At 39.5% G+C, this 12,119-nt stretch overlaps 1 protein-coding gene across 1 annotated transcript; it reads left to right on the top strand.

Annotated features, from left to right (window-relative positions):
• On the top strand, nucleotides 4,904-5,518 carry LOC109236121. The gene has a single exon (XM_019402337.1). The coding sequence runs from the start codon at nucleotides 4,904-4,906 to the stop codon at nucleotides 5,516-5,518; it is 615 nt and encodes a 204-aa protein (XP_019257882.1).

The raw sequence follows: 12,119 nt of genomic DNA, 5'->3' as shown, positions 1-12,119 counted from the left end.
ACTGAACAGTATACTCGACAAACCCGCTCAGAGGGTGAGCAGAGAGGGTATGCGAATTGACGTCGCCACAACAACCAATGAGCAACACACCCAGCCTCCCTCGACAGGTATCACTCACTCTGTCAATGATGCGGGTAACGACGCCCTCACTGCCATCCTTAGAAAAATGGAGGAGATGGACAACGAGAACAAAGCACTCCACGACCAAATGAGAGAGCGTCAAGAAAGGGTAGATAAGATACCGGGAACCCCAAAACTCCTACCAAAGCGGGACGCCGACCAGTTTGTGGAACAACCGTATAGCGACGAGGCCGAACCACATGCTATACCCAAAACATTCAAGATGCCACCATATCTGAAGATATACGACGGTACAACGGACCCTGAGGATCACATCATCCACTACGTCACCGCAGTGAAAGGCAATGACCTCGCTAAAGATCAGGTGCCATCTATATTGCTGAAAAAGTTTGGTGAAACCCTAACTCGGGGAGCATTAACATGGCACTCGCAACTGCCCGCATGATCCGTGCAGACATTTGAAGAAATGGCCTACAAGTTTGTCACCGCCCATGCAGGGGCCAAGAAAGATGAAGCCAGGGATCAGACAGTCACCTGGCGAAGGGCTCAGGGACTTCCTGTCACGACCCAAAATCTAACCATGGTCGTGATGGCGCCTATCCTGTTACAAGGCAAGCCTACTTCCCAAAATATTACTACTAATTAATTTTCAGGATTTAATAAAACAATACCAACATTTGAATTTCTCATAAACTAAATCAACTCTAAATATAATTAATATAAAAATACGGAAGCTAGCCCCAAACATCGGGGTGTCACTAAGTCATGATCGTCTAAAACTATGAACTGAGATATATAAACTGTCTAACTATCCAAAGAAGAAATGATAAAAGGAGTAACAAGGTCCTGCGGACGCTGGCAGCTACCTTGCAGTCTCTAATTAAAGCCGGCCTGAACTCAACGATTGCCGCGCTCTACTCACCTGGATCTGCACATAAAGTGCAGGGTGTAGTATGAGTACAACCACCTCAGTAGTAACATAAATAACTAAGGAACTGAGCAATAGTGACGAGCTGAGCAAAATAGTCCAATTATTTATTTTTCACAATTTTAAAAATAACAGGAATAAACAGGTAAATTCCATAACTCAGTAAATGCCATAAAGAAATTTAACAGATAAATGCAGCAACAACACAAATAAATGCAACCTCACAGCAGTGTCACTCCACCACTCATCACTCGCACTCAACACTCAACACACTCAAAACACTCAACACTCTGCGCTCACTGGGGGTGTGTACAGGCTCCGGAGTGGCTCCCAAAGCCCAAGCGCTAAGCACGGACAACTCACGTGCTACCATATCAATACCTGGATCCGCACGGTCAACTCACGTGCTACGCGGACAATTCACGCGCTATGGTATAAATACCTGGACCCGCACGGTCAACTCACGTGCTATGGTATTAATATCCTCACAACCAGGCCATCATATCAATACCTGGATCTGCACGGTCAACTCACGTGCTACGCGGACAACTCACGCGCTATGGTATCAATACCTGGACCCGCACGGTCAACTCACGTGCTACGCGAACAACTCACACGCTATGGTATTAATATCCTCACAATCAGGCCATCGGTCTCACTCAATCATGTACCTCACTAGCCTCACCATCATCAACAAATAAGGGGATACAACGCACATTAAGAATCACAGCATATTAGCAAATAATAGAGCGGAGGTAAAAATGTACAATAATTTCTATGACTGAGTATAATTAATTGAGCATGAATAAAGCCTAAGCATGATCCCTAACGTGAAGGAAAACAAGTTCAACAACAAGTAAACACATAACCACAGATAATAGCCATTAGGCCTCACAGCCTCACGGGACGGACCAAGGCTCAATCCCTCGCGATGCGCACCCACACGCTCGTCACCTAGCGTGGGTATCAACACCAAACAATCACATGATATCAATTCCGGGTTTATACCCTCAAAGCCAGAGTTAAAACTGTTACTTACCTCAACAGCATAAAATCCTACTCCGGGATGTCCTCGTCCCTCGACTCGGTCTCTAAAAGCTCCGAATCTAACCATAACCGTAATATATTATCAACATGGCTAGAGAATCGAATTCCACAATAAAAACTACAAAAATAGGCCAAAAATCCGGAATCGGCCAAAACCCGGCCCCAGGGCCCACATCTCGAAACCAGTCAAAAATAGCAGAATAACAAAGCACGTCTTCTCCCGAGTCTAACCGTATAAAATTTATCAAAATCGAACTCCGTTTGGTCCCTCAAATCTTCACTTAAAACTCTCCAAAACTCAAACCCTAACTCCCTCAATTTCACTTTGAAATCATCAATCAAATCCCAAATGCGAAGATGGATTCATGAAATATAATCAAAACCGAGTAGAGAAAACTTACGCCAATCCATATGGTGAAAATCGCCTCCACAATCGCCCAAATCCGAGCTCCCCAACTCAAAATATGACCGAATGAACAAATCCTTGTTTTGTATATTTTCTACCAGATATTCTGCCTCGTTTCTCATGTCAAACGATCCCGAAACTCGTATTTTATGCCTCTAATGGATTCCTTGTGCAATTCTAGTCAAGTTAGGCTTTTGAATCACTCAATTTGACCTTATAACGAAGGAGATATATAGGTTTTAATATTTGCAAATAGTGCAGATTTTTAAATACGCCGTTAGTGGCAATTTCATAATTAATTTGAAAAATCTAGCAACCTAATTCTTAGTAAAATGACCATAAAATTCTCATATGATGTCCAAATTCGACGATTCTTTTTGCTACAAGCCCGTAATTACAATACGGATCTAATGCTTCAATCAAAAAAGAAATCGGAGCTCATTTGTTCAATATGATATCATTTATGCTTGAAGAAACGACGTCGAACCATAAGAAAAACGAGCGCAACACAACCCAAACCTATCCGAAACTCACCTGAGGCCCTCGGAACCTCAACCATAATTCCAACAAGTCATATATCACTACCCGAACTTAGTCGAACCTCCGGAATACCCAAAACAACACCAAAACACCAAATCAACCTCGAATTCAAGCCTAAAACTTTTAAACTTCCAACTTTTACCAATTCAAGCCTAATTCTACCACGGACCTTCAAATTATATTCCGGACATACTCCTAAGTCTAAAATCAACCAACGAAGCTAATCGAATCATAAAAATCCAAATCCAAATTCGTTTACTCATAAGTCAACTTCCGGTTGACTTTTCTAACTTAGCTTTCTAACTAAGAGACTAAATGATCATTTCACTCCAAAACTACTCCGAACCCAAACCTACCAACTCGATACAACTCAACACAGCTAAACACACATAAAGAAACAAAAATGAGAGAACGGGGCTACAACTCTTAGAACGACTAACCGGGTCGTTACACTTCCTTGCCCGGTTCAACAGAGTGAGAATGACCCTTCCAAATGTATTACAGGGGATGGCAGTAGCAGCTTTCTAAAACGGCCTGAATAGGAGCGGGTTGAGGGCGACCAAAAAGCTATTGTACAGACTAATTAAGTACCCTCCCACCACTTTGGAAGAATATATAACGCTTATTGTGCCGAGGTGAGAGCAGGCCAACCCAGCGGTTGACATCAGTCCAGATTAAGGGTATTTAACGGGTGGGCCGGGCCGGACTGGGCCTATTTTTTTGGACCCGTGCCGGTTCCGGGTTGGTTCTTAACGGGTTTTACGGTTCGGGTTCATCCGGGTAAAAAATGAACCGTAAGGGTTACGGGTTGAGGGGGCCGGGCCGGGTTTAGTGTATTTTTAATTTTTTTTGGATTTTTGTTTAAATATTGTAAGTTATATTAATATAAAGTACTAACATAAAGAATACAAGGAAGATGGGAAAAAATTGCACTTATTGCAAGTGCTACTTTTATTTCATAATTCAAAATTTTAAACTTACAAATTGAAAAGTTTACATTTTTAACAACAAGTAAATTCAAAGGTTTTGCATTGCCCTAGTAAGTTCTTCATAATCAAAAGTATAATTAATCCGTTAAACACCAAGTAAATTCAAAGGTTTTGCATTGCCCTAGTAGGTTTTGTATAGTTCTTCATACAAGGAAGTGGGGCCACTGAATTCGAAAATTAAAAAAAAAAACAAAAAAAAAAGTAGCCGTTGAACCGGGCCGGTTAACCCGGTAAGAGTGAACAGCAACTCTTCCGGGTTCAACCGGGCCGGTTACCCGTTTCAAATAATTAATCCGGCCCAGCGCCCCTACCCAGCCCAGCCCAGCCCCCTCTTACCGGTTCGGGCCGGTTCTGGGTTCTACCGGTCTGGGCGGTCTGGAACCGGTTCAACCCGGCCCGTTTAACACCCATAGTCCAGATGGAGTCGAGAAAAGACCGCAGAAACGACAACAGGAGGGATCATGCAGGTCCGCGCCCCAATCGCGAAAGACACCAGCCGTACACCAGAACGGCCGCCGTACCACCTCCCCGTCACGGTGACGGCTCACCCAGGCCGCAAACAGGGACTCACTGAAGCGAAAGAGGTATGTCTCCACTGTTATCTACTCATAACTTCTGTGTTTCTCCTTCAGAGATAGTCTACGCTCTGGAGAAGCTCAGCCCTAAGGTGAAATGGCCACAAAAGATGAAGTCCGAACCAAACACTAAAAAATCGAACACCCTCTGTGAATTCCACCGGGAACGAGGCCACAAAATCGAAGACCGCATCGCCTTGAGGCAGGAGGTAGTAAACATGCTTAACCAGGGGCATTTGAGAGAACTGATGAGTGACCGAGGAAGAGCGAACTTCGCTCGCGGACGAGAACAACACCAGGGGCCGCCCAAACCACCTTCCCAGTTCGGACCATTCAAATGATCATCGGAGGAGGCGACGACGCATTTGTCAACAGCTTGAAGTTCACCACCACCCACAAACTCAAGCGGTCAATCACCCGCGAATGGTATGACGAACTCGAAGAAAGTATCATCTTCGATAAGTCAGATACCCCCAGTTTGGTCTTTCCTCACTATGACGCCCTTGTCATTACTTTACGTGTTTTTGATACTGATGTAAGACGTATCATGGTCGATGATAGAAGTGGCGCGTGCATCATCCATCCTCGAGTTCTCACCCAAATGAAGCTCGAGGACAGGATAGTGCCATGCTGCATCACGCTAACAGGTTTTAACAATGCAGTTGAGCGGACGTCTGGAGATATCACGCTGCCCGTCTTGGCCGGTGGCGTCATCTTGGAGACCATGTTCCACATTATGGACCAGGATACAGCGTACAACGCCATCATAGGCCGACCATGGATACACACCATGAAAGCCGTCCCCTCCAGTTTGGACCAAGTCATTAAATTTCCCACCCCCTGGGGAGTATTCTGCATCCGAGGAGAGCAACGTACAGCCCAAGAATGCTACCGCATCGCCCAAGACTGCACATACACCCAACAGTTGAAAGGAAATGCCGAGGAATCATAGCAATTAATGAAGTCGGGGTCGGATGGCGATGAAAATAAAAACGTCATCAGCGACCCTGAAATCATAGAAGCCACAGGGTTGACCGTAGAGGACCTCGACCCCGTCCAACTAGACGACGATGACCATAGCAAGAAAGCTTTCATCGGCCATAAACTCCAAGATCCAGGTAAATTTCATCAATTCTTAAAAAAATAACGTAGACCTATTCGCTTTTCCCATGCAGACATGCCAGGTATCCCAAAGGAGATAGCAACTCACAAGTTGGACGTCGATCCATTTTACCCCCCGGTAAGGCAAATTAGACGAAAGTTCAACTCTACAATAAACGACGCAGTTCGTAAAAAAGTCGAGAAATTGTTAGTGAACGGTTCCATCAGATAATCGAAGTACCCTCAGTGGGTCGCCAATGTGGTCATGGTGAATAAGAAGAACAGTAAGTGGAGGATGTGGGTGGACTTCACATATCTGAACAAAGCCTGCCCAAAAGACTCGTTCCCGCTGCCCCACATCGACCAACTCATCGACGCCACAGCAGGGCACGAACTGCTGAGTTTCTTGGATGCCTACTCGGGCTACAACCAAATCCTCATGGAGGAGGAGGACCAGGAAAAAGCCACCTTCATCATCCACCAGGGGATGTACTGCTATAGAGTGATGCCGTTCGGGTTAAAAAATGCGGGGCAACGTACCAGAGGCTAGTGACCAAAATGTTCAAAGATCAACTCGGCAAGACTATGGAAGTATATATAGACGATATTTTGGTCAAGTCAAAGAGAAATGAAGACCATATCGACCATCTGAGGGAAGCCTTCGACATACTCAGAAGGCACGACATGAAATTAAATCCCGAAAAATATGCTTTCGGCTTGACATCTGGAAAATTCCTCGGCTTCTTAGTATCACAACGAGGCATCGAGGTCAATCCCGACCAAATCAAGGCCATAGATCGCACTACTACAAAAAAGGCTTTTAATGACCAATATTTAGTGGCAATAAATATATAGCCGGCAATTTATTTGCTGGACATGATCTTTACTGGCAAATGAATATTGGCCTTGAAAATTACATTTTCACTGGCAATTAACAAAAGTGGCCGGTAAAAGCTAGCAATTTTTCAGAAAACTTTTTATTAGTCTATTTTCCCTCTAATTTATTTCGTTGTTCCCTCCTTTAATATTTATTTTTGCATCAAATAAAAATTGTGTTTTTTTCTTTCATATCTTGAATTCATTACTTAAGAGCCCTCATAGAATACATCTCTTTTGGCGTCTACATCGCTATGTCACCTCTCTCCATAAAAACCTAGAACGCTAGGGCTTGAAATCCTTAGAGAAAAATGGTAAATCTTCTCCGCTCTTCGAAAGCTCGAGATCGATTAAAATTGATCAATAGTTATCTTCGTCGCTTCCCAAAGAACTAATTGATCAGGTTAGTTGTCGATTTTTTCATTTTTTGAATTCTCAAGTTTTTATATCGCGTTTGAGTTTAATCGAAGAATTTCAGGAAGTCGGATTTCCTTCTCGATGTTTGATTCAAATTACTAGGTTGAAGTTTGATAATCACTATGAGTAATTAAATTAGTGCAGTTTGTAGTAAGTTAAATTTTTGGATACGTGTTAAAGGTCCCCCAATATTTCGAGAATTGGACAGAGTCAACAAGTGAGAGATTGGAATTCAAAACTATTTTTTTGGGGTAATGAAAACTGACTTGGTTTAAGAAAAAGGGTGGTGTCTTTCAGGTTTGGCATCAAACATACGGACATTCTTCTAAATACCGAAGATTTATTATATAGTATCGCCCCTCTTTCCTACTAGTTACTTCTAAACTATCCAACAGATTTACTTTATGTTGGGCAGTTTATCTAATTTGTTATCTGATTAAAAAATCCTCTCCGAAGCCCGTGTGTATAAGTCAAAGATGTGACTTTCACTACTTTGACATCATATAGAGCCGACCAAGAATATTGATGAAATCAACAGCAATGGTCAATAGAATGTTGTAAAATAGAGGAAGCTAATTTTGAAGTTTCATATTATTATCATCCTCATTTATTTCCCTAGAATTAGGTAAAGTTGATGTTCTAATTCAAATGATTCTTAAGAGCATATCTCATGTGACTCCCTTCATCCATGTGCCAATTAGTTAGGTCGAATACAGAACAAGCAAACTGCACCATTCTTTGTTCGATTTTAATTAATAATTTACAACGGCAGATATTTGCAATAATTGATTTTGAATCTTGGGCACCGGAGCATATTTTCACTTATAAATTGCCTCTTTTTCAAGTAACGAAAGTCACTTTTATTCATTGACATAATATTTATGTTATGTTTCTTTATCGTTTTAAATTCTTTGATCATGTATAACATGGAATAGCTCATTTGGTCAAGGCTAAAGGTAATAATACCCATAAGATGACGGAAGATAGTTTTAATATTTAATTTTACTATTGTTTAGTATTTGAAGGTAGTAAGTTAATTATATCGCAAGCTATAAAATCACTATTCTCTATATCGAGTCTCTTTGTGCATTAAAGAAATAAGGCTCATTAGGCTATAAGTATTTTGCAAATTACCGGTAGTTACTTTTGAACTTATATTTACATAATTTGTTCAGTGGCTAAATATTGGTGGAATATTAAACAACTAGATGACATGCAATTTTATTTCAAGAGGAGCATTAATGTAGTGAAAAGAATTTCTTGAGTTATATTTCAATTATGTTTTGTAGAAGCATCACTATTACAAGAATTAACTGCTGTAAAGAAGTTGCTAGAGCATGCTTATCTAATCATCTTATGAAAATAGGCTAGTAGGATTATATTTAATTTGGATCAAATAGATGTTGATTTCTTGTTCTTATTAGATATTAAGCTCCATGCTTATGAAACTTGTTCATTTGATCCTTCAGTCCCTTGATCATATCAGGATGAAGTATAAAAGCTAGTTTCATAAACTTTTTCCTTATGATAGTCTCATAGGTATTCTTTATCCTTTCTGAAGATGTCATTTTTCAAATTAAAATTTTAACATGAAAATGCAGGATGGAGTTGGTATATTATCTTTGTAAATGGTTATGCTGATCAATAACAACTATCATATAGATTTAAGGCCTGAACATCGTGGCCTTTCTTTTACATTTCAATTAGTGATAAAAGTTCCACAACAAATTCTCAAGACATGATTCAAGAATCCTTCATTGGGTGAATTGTGTCAACAGAGTGCTTTCTGGTTTGTGCCATCTTTTATCCTATTTCTTTTCTTGAAGCGTTTGTGAAGTGAATTTTAATGCTTGTTTCTCATCCTTAGTGTATTTGGTGCTATGTAATTGGATGGTATGCAACTATTTCAATGTGATCTGTGACTCTTATTCAATTTAATGTCAAATTTTCTTATCTCCAAAATGCATATCTGATATACTGTGATGTCTTATGAATCTTATAATTATTTCTACATGTGGGGATGGTGTCAAATCCATTTATGTTTATCAGTTCCGAGCTAATAGTAAAAAATATAAATCTATGCAGTTACAACTTCATGTGTGGACATGTCGAGAAGCTAGCACAAGATATAAAAAGGAGTTGCATCAATTGAAGCAGTAGAAGCCAAACTATGGCAGGTATGTTTACATTTCTTTTTAATGATGTTATATATGTGACTATGACTTAGAGATTTCTTCATCGTGTTATCAAACCCTGATATTTACAGCTTGTTTGGATAGTTGTTCCCCGTTGTATCGTATTGTATTGTTATTCCAAAATAATGTTTGTTTTGATTGTTTCATTAAAATTGATTGTATTGTATTGTTAAATCCATTGTTCCGGAACAATGAAAAGTCCCCTTTTTTGAAACAACCGATTTGGTGTGGTGGGATTGTTTCCGATTTTTCTTTCCAATTATGCCCTAATTTATTACTCCACAATTCTATTTTAACCTTTACCTTTTTTTCTATTTTAACTCCAAATCTCAAACCTATAACCTACTTTATTTTTTTGCAAATTTCTATCGCCAACGTTAAAGATGTTTTGCCGCCTTCTGTTTTATTTTTTCTCCTAATTTACTTTTAACTCAATTCTAATTAGCTGTGCTCCTTTGTTTTGCCTTCTTCTGTCTCGCTCCTTTGTTCTGCTTTCTTAAGTTGTTTTGTCTCCTTTGTTTCATTTTTTAAAATTATTTTTATGCATAATTTTTGATAAATTTAATATTTAAATAATTGAGGATATTTTAGTAAACTTATCAGTTACAGTACAGTACGATACAGTCAAACCAAACAGCAAAATATTATTTAACAATAACAAACAATACAATCTATCCAAACATTGTATTCATAAAACAATACAATACAATACGATACAATACAATACGATACATTATAAAACGACGAGAAGCAATGATCCAAACAGAGTGTTAATGAAATTATGTAATTTTGACTTTTCAAATCTAACGTCTCCTTAACTGTCACATTAATTATTGACATTATGAAATATCTAGAGTTTTAGTCCTCCTCCTAATTTTCTGCTGAGAATGAACAGATTAATTCAATTACAGAATAAAAACCATTCAATGATAATCCAGCTAGTTCAAAAAGGCGTAAAATTACCATATGAAGATTAGCATAAAGTTAATTTTGAGCCTATGCTACTCAGTCGTTGAGATCTTCCGGTATAAATATATTTTTGAGGAAAAGACATTATCGCAAAATTTTAGCGTATGTTTCAGACAACAAATATTTTGTGCAATTAGTTTTGATTGAATTTTATTGTAGCAATTCCTTGATATGCTATCATGAGTATGCCAATGTTACATAGTTGTTTTATTAATTATTGATGAACTTTGTATGTCATTTGTTTATTTAATTTCACTTTTGTTTAATCAATTTCAGGTACATACATTATGATGTTAAAAAAATTTGGACATGTGACAAGACTTCATTGTGATTCGAGAGTTTGGAAAATCTTTTATATGTCTCTTATTGTCTTTTATAGCTATTTGATAGCACAATTTATTATACCAAATGATACTAGTTAGATTCAAATAGTTTAGCATTTTTGTTAAGTTGACATTTTGAAATTATGGATTAGTATTCATGTTTTTTTGTTGTGGATTTTATGTAGAGTAATATTTTTTCAAATAATTATTATTGGTATTTTCTAATATCAATAGACAGTCATCGCATGCAACCAAGTGTTGGAAAAAACTTTTCATAATTTTACCAGTGATAAAAAGATTCGTTCAAAAGTCCTCATGTATTGAAAATAAAATGAATCTTTAAAGGCTACATTTGAAGCCAGGATATTGATAAATTGATATAATGTTTAATGGCCATTATATTTGCCACTAAAATCATATCTTTTACCAGCAATTAAATAATTTTTTTAGCGGCAATAACAAATGCCGCAAAATGTATGATCTAAGAAAATGCGGAGCGTTTGTAACAACCAATTAAATTGTCGGGAATAATTGCCACTAAAACTGATTGACTTTTGCCGGCCATAGAAGGGGTTTTTACCAGCACTCGCTCTAATGGCCGCTAAAACCTTTGCCGACACCGGCTACAACGGCCAATATGTAATTGCCGGTAAAGGCTTCAGCGGCCATTGTTATTGCCACTAAAGCTTATTTTTATTGCCGCTAAAAGTCTTTTTTGTCGTAGTGCCTGCTGACAATTGAGACACCGAGCTACAAAACCCACAATATCCTTCTTCATTCTCCGCCACCAGTAATGCTGTCTAAGATCCTGATACATATTCGCGACTCCTGGATGAATAGAATACCGCGAGCTATGGGCCTCCTCCAGAATCAACTGTCGAAGCCCATCCATATTGGGCACACAAATCCGGCCCTCAATCCTCAATACCCCATCATCTCCAATGGTCACATCTCTGACATCTTCATGCTGAACTCTATCTCTAAGGACGAGCAAATGTGGATCATCATACTGGCGCTCTCTGATGCGCTCATATAGGGAAGACCGAGAAACCACACAAGCCAACACCCGACTGGGCTCCGAAATATCCAACCTCACGAACCGGTTGACTAAAGCCTGAACATCAACCGCAAGAGGTCTCTCCCCAACTGGAATATATGCCAAACTCCCCATACTCACTGCCTTTCGGCTCAAAGCATCGGCCACCACATTGGCCTTCCCCGGATGGTACAATATAGTGATGTCATAATCCTTAAGCAACTCCAACCACCTCCGCTGCCTCAAATTAAGATCCTTTTGCTTGAACAAATGCTGAAGACTGCGATGATCAGTGAATACCTCACAAGATACGCCATACAAGTAATGCCTCCAAATCTTCAACGCGTGAACTATGGCAGCCAACTCCAAATCACGAACGGGATAGTTCTTCTCATGGGGCTTCAACTGTCGAGAAGCATAAGCAATAACTCTACCCTCCTGCATCAACACACAACCAATCCCTACTCTAGAAGCATCACAATACACGGTATATGAACCTGAAGCTGATGGCAAGACCAATACTAGAGCTGTGGTCAAAGCTGTCTTGAGCTTCTGAAAGCTCTCCTCACACTCGTCTGACCATACAAATGAAATACCTTTCTGAGTCAACTTGGTCAAGGGCGATGTGATAGATGA

This window comes from Nicotiana attenuata, chromosome 12 (assembly GCF_001879085.1).
Source record: "Nicotiana attenuata strain UT chromosome 12, NIATTr2, whole genome shotgun sequence".
Taxonomy (NCBI): Eukaryota; Viridiplantae; Streptophyta; class Magnoliopsida; order Solanales; family Solanaceae; genus Nicotiana; species Nicotiana attenuata.
The sequence above is the reverse complement of the archived record's forward strand: the minus strand, read 5'-3'. Positions and strand labels throughout refer to the sequence as shown.

Excerpts from the sequence above, each read along its gene's own strand:
- LOC109236121 (XM_019402337.1), top strand. The coding sequence starts at position 4,904 with ATGATCATCGGAGGAGGCGACGACGCATTTGTCAACAGCTTGAAGTTC.